Consider the following 16,328-nt stretch of genomic DNA (forward strand, 5'->3'; position numbering starts at 1 on the left):
TTTTCTATATTATTATCTTTAGTTGATTTTTTTGCATTTTCTTCTTTTTCCCCTCAATTTTCATATGTTTCCCTCATTTTTTGTTTTATTTTTATTTGATTAATTAAGGATGAAATTTTTGCAAAAGTAGTGCACATCCATGTAGGAATTGGGTAGGAATTACAAATAATAACATTGGGCTGGTAAAAAATATGGTAGTTGGCACATAATCGAAGCTATTGATAATTGAATTTAAAATAATTAATGGTATAGGATCATTGAATTTAATATAACATGTTAATTAGTAATGTTTAGTAGCAATTAATTTTTTATGTGTTTAACTGTATATTTGTTTTTCAAAAATTTTTAGTTTTTTTTTTAGTTTGAGCAATTAGATTTATATTTTTATAATAAAATTTTAACTTTTTCAGCTTAAGTTGATTAAATTGTGAAGGTGGTGTGGTTGCTTATCATGCCACTCATAAAATTTGCTATTCAAATGGTTTGTCTTAACTTGAACTCTTTTATGGATTTTTTTAAGGGTTGTAAAAGAATTTCAATATTTAATTTATTTATTTTTTGTGTTTTTATTTGTGATAATTGGTGAACATTTGGATTGTATCTATTTATGTTTATAATGAATTTATGAAAACTTGTGGTGAATTATGATATTTTAATTATATTTAATCATTCCATGTTTTATGTATAACTTTTACGAAATTTATTATTATCATAACTTAAATTAAGTTATGTTGGTAAAGTTCAAGTGTAGAATGAAACCTGCTTAGTACTTAACACTAAAAAAAAAAAAAAAAAAAAAAACAGTGAACCTATGAACCGGCCGGTTGGACCGGTCGGACCGGTCGAACCGTGAACCGGCAACCTCTCCGGTTCACTGACCGGTCCGAGTTTAAAAACATTGCCAGTAAGCAGCGCTCCAATGCAACGAGTTGTATAATAATTGCAAGGGATTTGGGAAGCTGATGATTGTGGTTTGTTCCAGTTTTATACTACTATTGTTATATTTGTTATAGTATCTACCGTACAATGATATAACATATTTATTTTTGAGCAAAAGTTAATGTGTACAAATAAAATATGATATATTAAAATAGAACAATATGATATACATCAAATTATATAACATATTCATTAATTGTATAGAATTGCACAAAACATCATTGTCGTATGACTAATGTTTTGGAAAATGAGTTAAATTGGCCGGCTTGATTTATTGAATTGTAAATTGATTGAATCGATAAAATTAAAAGTAGTCAAAATAGGGTCAAAATCAGTCAAAAATCGATTGAATCGATAATAAAAAAAATAAAACTAGACTTTTGAACTAATTTGCCAATAATTTTTCTTTTCTTTTTTTTTATAATTTACTTTCAATGCTATTTTCTAACTATAAATAAACAAAAAGCTAAACCGTCGGCCCGAAAGGTTGAACCAGTTGAGCCGATTAAACTGCAAATTGAAAACACTGCCTACGGTTTATAGGGAAGGTGTGCCCATCTTTTTCATAGTATTTGTATTTTTCAAAAACATTGCCTACGGTTTATGGATGTCCCCACCTTTTTTATATTTGTATGTTTCAAAAAAAAAAAAAAAAGGACATATGAGCGAAAATGCTTCTAAAGTACAGTATCCAACTTCCAAGAAAGTAGAAAAACCCACATGAAACCGTAACAAACCGTTTTCCAGTCATCATTTATTAATTTTGCCATGTTGTTTTCATGGCTGCTTTTCGTTGAGGTTGCTTCTTCCCTCTTTCTTTCTTTCTTTCCTTTTGGCTTTTTTTGATTGGCCCCATCTACAGATTTCAAACACTATAATAGCGTATGAAGAATGGTGGTTGTGGAAGCATGACGCATGTATATTATATATACAGTTGTGCATTTGCTTCCAATTGTCAAGCCATTGAGCTTCTTGACAATTGACAAAAACCTTTCCTATAAGAAAGTCATCTTCTCTTATCTACTTCTTGGCCATCTCTTCATCTGAACAACAATCATAGCAACGTCATTCCTTTGCTTGAAGAGCTATTTCTGAAGTTTTGCTGAAACTATCAAGCTTTTTTTTAGTGGAGGTTCGTTTTTCTCACTATAAATTTACATGGTTTTATTCTCTTTTTTGGGAGAAAAAAGTTTGTTATGGAATAGATTTTTTTTTCTTAGTACTTTAACTTCTGGGTTCTTGATTGTTCAATATTACAGTCATGCTGATATTTCGGAGAAAGATAACCCACAACTTATTTTTTGTAAAAGGTGAACTTTTTGTAATTTGTGTCCTTTCGGGGTTATAAAAACATTTAGTATGCTTGGAGGGAGGATTCAGGACTGCGTGCAAATAAGTTGTCAGATTTGAAGAAATGATGCATCTGCAGAACTTCATTTTCTGTTGCTCTTCCCAAGTCCACTGTACTAAGACTGTGGGCTAAACTGGTGTACTAGCAGATGATTTCGTCAGGCTATTGCACTTGTAAATTTTTTGGGTTTGTGGTGTAAATACTTCTTCCAATAGTTAATTTGTATGTTTGACTTGGGTAGAGAAACAGTTTAGTACGGAAAAGGGCATCCGTTTGATTTAAGAAAGTTTGTGGTGTTTGAACTTTAAGATGAACTGAGTTTATTGATTGAATTTAGTGAAGGAATCTTAATTGTTCACCACAGAGTACAGATGTTTTGATCCATCAATTAAGTAAATTTTAATTGGCTTGTGAGATTTGACTACTGGCTTAGTGGATCTTATTTTAATAATTTTTGCTTGACTTTGTGGTGGGCACACTCTGCTTTTAATTTTGTACATTGGTAATCAAGGAGCTCAAAATGGTTGTTGATCATGATTAATTTTTCCCCAGTTGATTAAACTATTAAAACCAGACAGGCCCTTTACGGTTAGGTGTATGGGCACTTGAAATCTTCTCTAATTCAGTATCTGTGGAGGAATAATACCTTAACATGGTTGATAATTTCAAGGTTTAGACTTGCATCAATGTTGGAAAGTTGCTTTCAGTAGTGCTATTGATGTTATGATGTTGTCTGTTTTGTGGGGATAATTTGATAAGAAATTTGCGAGAGAGTTTCATTTAAATAAGTTCTTGGTACTTTATTCTTTCCAACTTAAGAATTATGCTTTGCCTTTCAAAAAAAGAATTGAGTATGCTTTGAACCAATTCAAGAAAAGAAAGGAAGAGGACAAAGGTGGGGTGTCCCAATGTTGCAAAAAGGAAAATTAGGTTCTCATTAAAATGAAATAATGTTGCAAAAGCAATGTGCTACTATTCTGCAGACGATACAGACAATGTAGTCCATGTGTCCGTAATTCCATAATTCCATCAGTGGGGCTTCATTACTGACTAAAAATTGTTTCCTTCTTCAGGGAGAGTGATAGGAGAAAGGCAGCATGGAAGAAGGCTTGCTTTCTGGAAGAAGCAGAGATGAAGTCACAAGTAGGAGCTGCTCTGCAACACTTATGGTCGTTTTTAGTACTGCAGTTGCTGCCTGTGGCTCCTTAGCCTATGGATTTGCAGTAAGTATGGAACAGATGAAAATATGCACTATTGTACGGTTTGATGAAAATCAATTATGAAAATTTCTGAACAAATTTTGGTTCGTATGTGCACGTCTGTACTACTATTTTGCAAAGTTTATGTAGAAATTAATCTGTGAAGAAGTCTTTCACTGTGATGCTTAACAAATTTGGTTGTCGATTAGGTAATTGGTCGTTCCATTAAAATGTTTGGCAAATCACCAATCTCTATTTGGAGATAATTTTTTAAAGGGAGAAAGTATGTTATTTCTGCGGAAACCAAAGGAGTCTGCACTTCGCCTGTTAAATGTTACAATTGGGTCATCTGATAACAAGCATGAATTTGTAGCAGGATAAGGTCTAGTGGAGACGTGTGTTCTTAAGGTACTTGCTTTTTAGGCGTTCATGGGTTGACATCAACTAATTTCTGCAGGTTGGGTATTCTTCTCCAGCCGAATCAGGAATTATGCATGACCTCGACTTATCTATTGCAGAAGTAAGTGTGTGCATTTTACTATAGTTGGTTGGTTGTTCCCTTCATTATCTTAAAAGATTTCCAGTGCATCAGGATATAATAGCTGACCGACAAGATTAAAAAAGGGAATCAGTAAGCTGAAGAAATGCCTGCTTAAACAAGTTGCTGCATGTTTAAAGGAAGAAGAATCAGAAAAACTGAACAATACATTGAATATTTACCACAAATTTCGTTTTATTGACCTTTCTTTTACTCTTCTAGTACAAATATCTGTATTTTGGTTGATTATTAGGTTTAGAGTGAGCAATTAATTGACGGGTATCAGGAGAAAGTGCATCAGATAACCTAACAGCAACCGATAAAAATTGGCTTTGATGCACATGTCTTCAGCTGTATTGTGAACTTGTGTCCTTGTGGTGATATCGGTTTAGGAGAAACAAGGTCTTTAAATGAACCACAACCTAACAATTCTTCCTAAGCGTCTAAACTTAGTGTTTCTTGAGTTGGGGACATACTTGAACATAATGCCAATAAGAGTTGTTATACTGCTTTTCCTTTTTACTGGAAAGTTTTCACCTCTAGGACTAATTATGTTTCCTTAAAAGCCTGCTCATTTCTCTTCTTCCACGTGAATAATGGGGGAAGATACTTCAAGAAAGAGGAGTCAGCCTGTTCTTGTTTTCACAAGCCTTTGTAACGTCTTAACTTCATTAAACTGAAGATGGACTGAATGTTGACACTCTTGAGCTGCCTGAATTAATAAAACCTGAAAGGTGACTAGTGTGTGAATGCTGCAAATCTGACTAGTTTGAATTATAGGGAAAACAACACGATCTTGTCCCAATTCTGTTTGGCTTCAGTGAATGGTTACCAATCTTAAACTGATATTGTGAGCTATTCCCACAACCATGTGCAATTTTCTCTCCATGTTTCCTGCACACATAGATACTTTTCAAACATAATAACTATACTGGGGCCATACATTTGAATCAACTTTAGTCTCAGTGGTTTATTTTTGCACAGAGCATACATTCATTGGTATAGTACAAGATTTTGTTGTGTATTAGAAGGAGTAAGCTGATCTTTTCCTTTTCTTTTTGCTCCATGTGTAGTACTCTGTTTTTGGTTCAATCTTGACTTTTGCTGGAATGGTGGGTGCCCTAATCAGTGGCAAATTATCAGATTTTTTTGGCCGAAGAGTTGTAAGTTTCTTAGTTGTCGAAACTTGTCTCTTTACTTCTTACAGAATTATATTTCCAATAAAAATTGATCTTTAATGCAGACAATGTGGATTTTGGAGATGTTTTTCATTGTCGGGTGGATTTTAATAATGGTTGGAAAGGTACTCTTAATTCCATTCTATTTGTTCTACAGCTCGATTTGAATGTATTTTCATCTTTTTCTGTTAAATGGCTTGAATGAGATAGTGTATGTAAATAATAATTCTTGGACTAGCTGCACATCATATTTGTTGGAATTGCGATACTGTTTAAGCCAGAAGTTAATCCAACCTTAGTTTACTGATACTCTTCCAAATGGATTCTAATATTCTTATTTTGGTGGGACTTCACAATCAAAGCGGCATTGTAATTAAATCCATTACAATAATGAATGAGTGATGGTAGTATGTTATGTACTCATGCACTCTGATGATTTTACTACAGCAGATCTAAAGCAGTTTAGCCTACATTTATTACAGTGAGTTAAAGGAAATGTAGCAACAGAAGTAGTTTGTTTTTGAAAATTTAAGTATCAATCTCAGTTGGTAAATGATTATCATCTTTCTTTTAGAACATTTTTTGTTTTTTTATGTTACACATTAAAATTAGGTTGGGAAAAAAAAGATGTTAATGACTATCAACTTCTATATACACTGCACAATTTGTGCTTTTCTCAATAATCATTGTGGTTCTCTTTTTCTTAGAAGTACCACATCAGCCAGCTGTAAACAGAACATTCTTTCTGAACAGGAAAAAAAAATATTGCTAATAGATCACCATACATGTTCACTAGGTGTCTGTAATTTCAGAATGTTCTCATATTTTACTTGGGGATAGTTTTGTTTCTATTCAGTGACTACTCTAGCTTTGAGTTTCTAATTGTATTATGCTCTTTTTGAAAGAATGCTTGGTGGCTTGATGCTGGAAGATTTTTAATGGGAATCGGAGCTGGACTTCATTGTTATGTGGTAATTGTTACAGTTATTGCATGCCCATGCCCTTTGTTATTTTCTCTGTGAATTATGTATACCATTCGTTACCAAATTTTTCTTGCCAAGCAGGCACCAGTCTATATAGCAGAGATTACTCCAAAGAACATTCGAGGTGCATTTACAGCCGTTGCTACGGTATGGGAAATATATTGTTTATTCAATATAGCAGATTCATTGGCATATTTTCTTCTTCTTGTTCTTCCTTTTCAATTCATATATTTTTTTAACAATGCACTGATTGTTTTGCAGTTCACAGTAACTTGTGGCTTTTCAATAATGTTTTTCATTGGGAATTTCTTGACTTGGCGTTCATTGGCTATATTTGGTAAGAAGTGTTGGCATCGAATTTTTATCTGTTTCATACGTTCCAACTTTAAGGGATGTAAATAGTTACATTTGGTTACTTTTGCAGGAGTGATGCCTAGTTTGGTCCATATATTAGGCGTATTCTTCATACCTGAGTCCCCTAGATGGCTGGTGAGTTCAACCGAAAATTCTAGTGCATCTGTGTTTCATTTGCACTGTAATCATTTTTACTTCTCATGAATATGGGGATTGGGGTAACTTCTGGATGTTTCATAGAATTTGGTATGATGAATTTACTGATGTAGAATTACTTAAAATTGTTCTTTCGCTTTTACCTGCACTCTATGCTGAGATGGTATGAGTTATCATCTGCACATGCATATGATAGACTAATCAATGAAGCATCTGCAGGCAAAGATTGGCAAAGAAAAAGCTGTAGAACTAGCTTTACGGCGTTTGAGGGGAAAAGGTGCTGATATCTTTTCAGAAGCTGCTGAAATTAAAGTAACTTCTTACTCTGGACTATGTTCTTAAGCATTGAGATGATCTTGTTTTTCAAGTTTGTTTGTGTTTGCCAGCCAAGGAATTCTTTAACCATATTGGTCACTGTTTTACAGGACTATACAGAAACAGCCCAGCTACTCCCTAAATCAAGATTTCTTGACTTGTTTGACAGAAAATATGCTCATCCACTTATAGTATGTTTTACTTAAGACTCAAGCTGGATTTGGTTCTTCCTGTTATTTGTGAAGTTAATAACTAACATTTATTTGCTAGGTTGGTGTGGGGTTGATGGTTCTGGTACAATTTGGAGGGACAGATGGAGTTTCATCTTATGCCAGTTCAATTTTTGAGGCAGCTGGTAAGCACCATATTGCAAACTTCTCAATACATCTCTAGAATACTATACTTCAACGAATGATGATTTGAACAATAACTTTTGACTAGGTTGCTCTGCTGGCATAGCATCTACTGTAATGGCAACAATCCAGGTTTCTTTCTCTTGCAAATGATGCCTATTTAACAGAAAAATGTTACAACATTCAAATATCTCAAACCGTGTTTGTCATTTTCAGCTTCCTTTTGCTTCTCTGAGCGTACTTTTAATGGACAAAGCTGGACGGCGTCCAATTCTGATGGTTAGTTTGAATCTGATTGTCAATTCTTTTTGGTTTCAGACATGAGTACTGAATATAATTGCTGAATTGAAACTTTGTAGTTTACTGCTGTTGGATCATGCATAGGATGCTTTCTCGTAGGACTTGGGTTCTTCTTTCAGGTATTAAAATTTGAGTTTACTTATTTTTTCGTTAATATTCCCTGTTATTTTTCATAGCTTTGCTTATGTGGATTATCAATTTATCATACTTTAACATTCTGACCTGGTGGTAGCAGGATCACAATTTATTTAAGGAGTTCTCTGCACCTTTAGCACTGACAGGATTGCTGGTGAGTTTACCTGATCCAAGTAGTTTTTTCCTTTTATCTGCATTTCCTTACAAGGATTTTTAGCCCCTTAGTGATTTATTTTTAGTTGCAATTTACTTCATATGTTCTCTTTTTATGTCCAATCTTGTGTATGGTGGCCTGCATTTGTGTCACTGTTGCATGATTACCTAAACAAATTTGAAAATTCCTGCTATCCTTCCTTCTTGATGAAGTTTTTCTCAAACAAAAAGGTTTATCTACTGCCAAGCTTACTAAGAATATTGCATGGTTAATCTGTTTTTTTTCTCAATAACCAGATATACTCCGCATCGTTTTCAGCTGGAATGGGCGGTACACCATGGGTAATCATGTCAGAGGTAAGATTTGCATTTAAAGCCTTTTGAGGAATGCTAGCCATGAACTTGACTTTCTATGCAAGACTATAGCTAAACTGGGAGGAGTGTTTTTATTTCAGATCTTTCCCATAAACATCAAAGGTACAGGTGGAAGCCTTGTGACCTTAGGCAACTGGTTTAGTTCTTGGATCGTTACCTACGCTTTCAACTATCTATTTGAGTGGAGCTCATCAGGTGATGCATCCCATCTTTTTTATTTTCTGGTTTCCTTAAACATCTTTTTGAACAGCTTCTCTAACACTTAGATTACATGCTTGCAGGAGTATTCTTTGTATTTTCAATCGTTTGTGCCTTAATCATTCTATTTACTGCATTATTGGTGCCTGAGACGAAGGGACGAACCTTAGAAGAAATTCAAGAATCTATGGCGCTACTCAAGTAGAAGATTCCCAGAGAAGTAAAGCAAAGTTCCTAGAAATGTTTGTTTCACAGTGCAAACGAGACACAAAAGGAAAAGAAAAGCATTAGATGTGGATCTTCGGTATAGGTATTTTAGAAGATCAAGGACATTACAATATAGTTGGGAGGTCAAGAGTCTGGTCCAGCACATTTGCAGTTGAAGGATGCCTTCAAAGGAGATGTCTCACCGGATTCTACAGCATCTATTCTTCTATCAGAATTGGAATACATATGCATATAATCCCTAGGTAACTTGTGTAGAGATAGTCCATTCTTACAATCAAATTTTGATTTACTGTTACAACTGGTATAAATGTAAAACGTTCTCCTCACCTACTAAGGTATTGAGGATACATTCTTGAGATGCTGAAACTGAAAGCATCTCTGTTATTATCATTGTTTTGTATATACTGTATTGGTTTAGTGGAAAAAGGAAATGAAAAACTTGGGTGAAGTCTCCAGAGTGTATGTTCCAATTTCCAGTCCCACCAGTATGTGCATCGATGTAAAACTTTCTGTAAATGTCAAAAGGAACATGATATCATTGCAAATTATGACTTCAAAAAAACCAAATGGTAGTTTAGTTGTTCTGCAGAACACTAACTAGTGGACACAAAGTGCTAAGTCTGCTAGAGTAAGTGCAAAATCTTGAAAAGAAGCTAAGTAACAATGTAATGAATGACAAGCCAATGAAAACAAGTGAAAAGCCTGATAGAAAGCTAAAGAATAGTCCGATCAATGGTAAGTCAGCGTAAAAGCAAGAAACAAAGCCAAAAAACACATTGTTGTGGGTCATTGAGTTAAAACCACTGCCATACTGAATGAAGCGATCAGTGACAGCATAGCTCTGAGAAATTTTGATAATTAATTTCCCTGTCCAAACTAGTTTTTTACAACTTGGAGTTAAGAAATATTGTGACCCTACAAGAAATCTTTCTAGAAGGGAAAAGAACTAGAAGTTGTAGTTGTATAGCATAATAATGTGCTGGACAAGCAAATAACAAAACTTATTAAGAAGCATTTGCTATTAGTTCAAAAAAGACAAAAAGAACAGCCAACTGCTTGTTGCACAATGGATCTCTACACTAGTACAGACAAAAAAACCACGCAATCTACAGCAAATCTTGCATTAATTTTTGTTGAAATTCTTTTAAAAATGATATTATCTTTTTTAAAAAAAAATTATTTTAGTGTTATTATATAACAAATTGCAAATTGTCTATTAGAGATTCCTTCAAGCACATGTTGCAAAAGGGGGATCTCTCTCTTGAGCGGCAATATTTTCTCATGCAAACTGAGGGTAGTTGAAATGTTGAACTGAATAAGAACAATCCGCTGCTAGTTGATCTGCAATTTGAGTTCATTTGATTTTGTCGCCAAAAGATGAAGGCACCAAACACAGTTGATTTTGATGAAGAGGCCACTTCCCCTTTACTTGAAAGTGGAAGTTGTGACACTGAAAATAATGTAGATGCTGAGAATGAAAAGAGTAATACTCCTGCAAATGCTCTCACACCTGTGGTCATATTCAGCACTTCTGTTTCTGTCTTGGGCTCCTATGTCTTTGGAACTGCGGCAAGTACAAATCCAGCATAATGCATCCCCAATAATGATTGCTATAAATTCAGACTGACAGATTTGAGTTCATGTTTGACATCTTTGCATGGCATCATTGCTTTTATAGTTCAACACATGTATTGTATTACTGAACTTAGTTTTTCAAAGAATCAAAATTTCAAATTATTATATCCACTAACATAATACGTTAATTTCTGAACAGGTCGGATTTTCATCTCCTGCTCAATCTGTAATTATGAATGATCTAGGCCTTTCCATAGCTGAGGTAGGTTGCTTGATCTTCTTAATGATGTAAAAGAAAGAGTCTCTTTCCAAGGGCTATAATTATCTTTACTTTGAAAAATAAAACTTTTTCAGAGTATCATTTAATTGCTTGTGTGCAAGATTATAGCAAACTGTTATTTTCTATGATAGAAGCACTCTTCTTTAGACATTCATCCTAGTTTTGGGTGATTTTAAGAAATGCTTATTACTATTCATGTGATGCCTGAACTTGCAAATGAGGCTAATGCAGGTACATCCTGCTCTGCTTAGTAGTCTAACAATTCATGGTTTATTTTGGATCCAAAGAAATTGGCAAAGAAACAACAAAGAAGAGTGGAAAGATATGGCAATGGACTCAGTAACTTGTAGACTAAATAACGCTTGAGAATTGGCCAGAAAAAAAAAGATAATAAAGAGTAAAGACAGATGTTCAATTCAAAATGCTTGTAATGCACTATCTGAATCACTCTACAAAAATTATATGTCTGCTTCTTGACTTGAAAATGCTTCTGATCACACAGATAAAAGTAGGTTTTTTATCTCATACATTCTGGCTCTTCTAGAAATTTTGTATTGCACTGAGTTCATACTTCTCAGGAGTAAATAGGAACCAAAGTTTGAAAGGGTGCAGAATATGAGTTACTAGTTCTCTGGTTCCGTAGCCTTCCCAGCAACCTGTTTCTGATGTTTCAGTATCTCATCACACACCTTGTGATTCCTCACTTTGGTGAAGCTGCTGCTTTATTTGCACTAGTGGCCATCCCTGTGAAGGATCAAACATGAGAAATTCTCTTCTTTTTGGTTGTTTTGCAGTACTCCTTGTTCAGTTCAATACTAACAATTGGAGCAATGTTCGGTGCAATACTGAGTGGCAAGATAGCAGATGCCATTGGGAGGAAATATGTAAGTTCTGTAACACTAAGTTTCTACAGACAAAGCATCTAAAGAACTTCAAATCTTTCATAGACTGAGGATCCACATAAATTTTCTCCTTCCGTTCTCCTTTACTTGGTGCTATGGTATTCAAAAGCATGTAAATAAAATTTTTCGATGACATTATGTCTTGTTACTTTTGGTCTTTTTGTCTATACACACTATGAATATTTTGCTTGCATTCACGTTAACTAGCTGAAAAGTTACAACAGGTTTATCAGCTGAAAGTAAAAGAAAGATAGATTTTACTTCTTTTTGTTTCTAACGAAATGAGTTGAGGTAAAATGCAGACGATGTGGTTCTCAGAACTGTTTTGCACTGCAGGATATCTCGTACTTTTAACTTCAGAGGTACTTTTTCATCTATTCTTTGTCTTCAGTAATTTCAGTCCTTTTACTTTTGGAAGTCACAATCAGATTCTTTAAAAGTAGGTATCCCTGGAGTAAGATTGTTGACATCATTACAGAGCAAAATCATGAAATTCATACTTGATTTTTTTTTCTTTTTTTCTCGTTATTGATGTATTCCTCTCTATCCTGTGGAATGACATCATAAGCGGTTTCCAAGTAAAGAGCCTTATTGAAGTGAAGTCACTAGGTTACTGATAATACTGGATCTATTTTTTCTTTTGTAAATAACTGCTTGTCCATTTTAATATTATACTTTCTGTCTAGATCAAATCATCATCTATTAGGCATAACCTATAATGATGAATGGTGTGATGATATGCTCCACGATATCAAATTTTCCTGAGATCAAATTAAGTTGGTTGTGGTTGTCGACAGAGTGCTTTGTGGCTTGATGTTGGAAGGATTTCAACAGGATTTGGAATTGGGATTTTATCATATGTGGTAATTAAAGTAATCTTTCACTTCAAGTAGTTTCTGTAACAACTATTGGATACTCAGGATGGTTCAGTTTCTGAATCTCAAATAGGTACCAGTATATATCGCAGAAATAACGCCTAAAAATCATAGAGGAGCATTTACAATTCTCAATCAGGTAAAGAAAAATGGTTGTACTAGTAAAACCTTCACTCCTGTAGACAGCTTCTGATGCTAGATGCTTTAATTCTTCAGGTTATGATATGCTGCGGCCATTCAACAATGCTTGTAATTGGAAATTTCGTATCCTGGAGAATGTTGGCTTTGATTGGTAACTCTGTTTGCCCTATTTCCAATGGATGAGATGTATGTCACCTTAGTGGACTTTCTTACCTTCTGTGTTATTATAGGAAGCATTCCATGTCTTCTACAGCTGCTAGGCCTTTTCTTCATTCCAGAGTCTCCAAGGTGGCTGGTAAGTGTTAAAAACTGTAGTAACGAATGGTAACAGAAATATATGCTTTTTATCCTATGCTCAATCAAATGGTCGATGCAATAGAGGAAATTTAATGACTCTTTAACTTTCTGCAGGCTAAGATTGATAGGTGGAAAGAATGTGAAATGTCTCTGCAGCGCCTTAGAGGAGCTAATGCTGATATTTCAGGAGAAGCCATTGACATTAGAGTAGCATTGAGATTCAACCTCATCACTGTTTCGTTTTTCTGGGATATGTTCAACAACAGAAAAACTAACATATAATGCATTCCAGGTCTATACAGAAACCCTGCAACAATTCTCGGACTGTAAACTGACTGACTTGTTCAACAGAAAATATGCTCACGCAATGATTGTAAGCCATTTTCTCAGTCTATAGCATTATTTATTCATAATATTGGACGTGAAAGTAGTCAATCCTTTAATTTCTCTTCAGGTCGGGCTAGGACTGATGGCATTTCAACAGGCTGGAGGGGTCAATACCATTGCATATTATGCAAGTTCAATTTTTGAGTCAGCTGGTCTGTAAGAAAGTCTTGCTCTTAATTAAATCTCCTTGTTGATGCTTTCAGAAAGACAACAAAGTAATTGGTACATCAATAACTGAAATCTGACAGGTTGTTCGGGTGCCACGGGGACTATGGCGTTGGCTTCAGTTCAGGTTTTCCTACACTATGCATGGAAACTGTTATGTTTTGGGATTTTGTTTCATACATTCCATGAAAATTTGGTCTATCTACAGTTTCCAATGACCATTTTGGGGAGTTTGCTAGTGGATAAATCAGGAAGGATACCGCTCCTCATGGTGAGCAATTGGAGGTTTTTAATTAAAAAAATTGTAGAGTATCAATATCAGCTCAAACCAAGTCTACTGTTCTTCCAGGTTTCTGCAGCTGGATCATGCTTTGGTTGGCTTCTAGTGGGATTGTCATTCCTATTGCAGGTTTTGCCTTAAATTATCCAGTTCTTTCAAATTATTGAGCTTTTAATAAATTTATGTACTCAAAGAACGTACTTGGCAAAGCAGGACCTTCAACTCTGGAAGGCCAGCCCAATTTTGGCATTAATTGGTGCACTGGTAACGTTTCTTTTGGTTTGTTGGTATTTGTAGACAAAATGCAACATATATTTATAGTAATGATATATGGGATTCTGCTATCAGATATTTGTAGGATCCTTCTCACTGGGAATGGGAGGAATTCCTTGGGTGATAATGTCAGAGGTAAGCCATTCAACTACCAGTTAAAAAGTGAAGTCCAAATGACCTTAAAAGTAAAAAATTTCTAAGGAAAGACAAAAAACCTAGTTAAATTAAGTGAAGCCCAGAGAATAAAAAAGCTGGTCTCATGGTCTCATTTTCATAGGTCTTTCCCATACATGTCAAGGGTCTAGCTGGAAGCCTGGTGACAGGAGTGAACTGGCTTGGTTCTTGGTTGATTTCCTATTCCTTCAATTTCCTTGTTCAATGGATTACCTCAGAAGGTAATAGTCAGAACTTGAAGATTATTTGTCTTCAGAATCCCTTTTGATGTCTAGGCATAGGTTGAATTTTAACGTCTTTCTTTTGTTTTCAGGGACATTTTTTATGTATTCCATCATTTCAGGTTTAACTCTGATATTTGTTAAGAAGCTTGTTCCAGAGACCAAAGGGCGTACGCTGGAAGAAATTCAGGCATCCTTGGTTTTGTTTACAAGCAAGAATTGAAATCTTGAATTCTCTAATTCATCATCCTAGGATGAGTTGAGCTGAGATGATTTTTTTCCCACAAGTCTCCATGTGATGCTAAATTGTCTGACAAAGGATGAGAGTACAAACAATTGGAAGTGTTTATGTGATGAACACTTTAACCACTTTCAATTCTTTGGACATCAGATATATAGCTGTCCAAGTTGTGAACTCATGTAATGCAAGGGAATGTAATATTTGTTGCATTTGAATTTATAGTTTTTGGCACTTAAATCTCATAAATTAAAGAATTAATCTTGTTGGTATGTCAAGGGTAAAAATGTTACATCAGAAATATAATTATACACAATTTAGTACCATACCTGAATAATATTAGAAGTCTACATCATTTTGTATAACAAGCTTAGAAGTTCTAGTCTTCTAGACAACCCAATGGAAAAGAGAAAAGGTAAAAATTTTACTTTGCATCCTTCAACTATATATACTTGGATTCTCACTTTGATCTCTAAATTTTAAAATAAAACACTTTACTCCCTAAAATATAAACTTTATCTCACTTAAGCAAAACCTGTCCCACTTTAAACCCTAAAGTATAATCTGTAAAGTATAAGACTTTTTATACTTCAGTCCCTAAAATGGGATAGATGTTATATTTAAGTGGAAAAGATTTTATACTTTTGGGATTAAGCATTCGAGTGAGACAAATTTTACTTCAAGTGAGACAGAATTTATACTTCATGGATTAAAGTGGCTCACTTTGAAGTTTAGCAACCAAAATGAGAATGCAAATATAGTTGAAAGGTGCAAAGTCGAATCAACGCAAAGAGAAGTAGATAAAGTAAGAAAAATGGGATCAAGGGTCTCACAAGTTGAAATCTGTCCAGTTCAAATTAGCTAATGTAATTTTTGCCGTATTTGGTGTAGAGTCATAGAGTTTTGATGTAATCAGCAATTTAGTTGCACTAGTTGACAAATTCAAATTAAAATCAAAATTGTACAAATTTAGACCAAAAATTTTAAGACTACACGCATAATTTGAAATAGATAAAACTCAACTTGTGAAACCCTAATCCATGAAAATGGTCATAAGAGCCATTAGGCTAGGAAATCTCCTATAAGTAATTCTAGTCACGCAATATAGAGATTTTATAGTAGCATTCCATTTTCTCATTCAGACATTGAGTGATCCTTTTAAGGAGCATGAGAAACCTTTCATACTAATTGTCTTGTGCCGATAATACAAATGAAAGAGAAAACCTAGCGGACTTGTACACAAATTTTAATGTTCTTGCTTTGGTAGGCAATTGGTCCTGAGCCAACCTCAAACTAAGAATTGCTAAAAAAACCTGCAACAAATGAAAAATGAGGGAGTCAAGAATAAATCACATTGCCAAATAAGTCTGCTATATATAAAATTGACATTCAAGATACTTCATCTGGATTTATCTGTCACACATGAGTCAGCAATCAATAAATTATCAATGCCAAACAAATTTAATTGTAGCAAAAGCCAGGACAAACTTCACGTTACCACCTGTTATTTGTCCCTGTGCCTATCTCGGCTGTAAAGATCGAGCACATTAGAAAATCAAAAAATATTCACTACAAAGTACAATGTACCAACATCCCCTAGAAAAAGTTTAAATGCAGCCATCGTCCAAGCTTCTTCTAATTTCTTCCAAATATATAAGCAGCAGCAAATAAAGAAGAGCCTTGTTGCATGAAAGCTTTTTAATAGGACTGCAGAGGAATATGTGGGTATTTTTGATAGGATCACATGAGAAGTTTTAAGTGATAG

General features: G+C 34.5%; 1 protein-coding gene across 1 annotated transcript; it reads left to right on the forward strand.

Annotated features, from left to right (window-relative positions):
* The first annotated feature begins 1,886 nt into the window (after window positions 1-1,886).
* LOC113760198 (myo-inositol transporter 1-like) lies at window positions 1,887-14,548 on the forward strand. Its single transcript, XM_027302764.1, has 38 exons — window positions 1,887-2,071; window positions 3,364-3,513; window positions 3,947-4,009; window positions 5,101-5,190; window positions 5,271-5,330; window positions 6,111-6,176; window positions 6,270-6,335; window positions 6,450-6,525; window positions 6,613-6,677; window positions 6,918-7,010; window positions 7,124-7,204; window positions 7,284-7,368; window positions 7,455-7,498; window positions 7,583-7,645; window positions 7,726-7,785; window positions 7,902-7,955; window positions 8,252-8,311; window positions 8,410-8,524; window positions 8,611-8,728; window positions 8,783-8,831; window positions 10,133-10,324; window positions 10,530-10,592; window positions 11,405-11,494; window positions 11,815-11,874; window positions 12,310-12,375; window positions 12,461-12,526; window positions 12,604-12,679; window positions 12,759-12,823; window positions 12,940-13,032; window positions 13,118-13,198; window positions 13,280-13,364; window positions 13,461-13,504; window positions 13,586-13,648; window positions 13,727-13,786; window positions 13,871-13,921; window positions 14,006-14,065; window positions 14,208-14,325; window positions 14,418-14,548. The coding sequence occupies exons 2-38, from the start codon at window positions 3,388-3,390 to the stop codon at window positions 14,546-14,548; spliced, it is 2,898 nt and encodes a 965-aa protein (XP_027158565.1). The 5' UTR covers window positions 1,887-2,071; window positions 3,364-3,387.
* The last annotated feature ends 1,780 nt before the right edge of the window (window positions 14,549-16,328 follow it).

Source organism: Coffea eugenioides, chromosome 2 (genome assembly GCF_003713205.1).
Source record: "Coffea eugenioides isolate CCC68of chromosome 2, Ceug_1.0, whole genome shotgun sequence".
Lineage (NCBI taxonomy): Eukaryota > Viridiplantae > Streptophyta > Magnoliopsida > Gentianales > Rubiaceae > Coffea > Coffea eugenioides.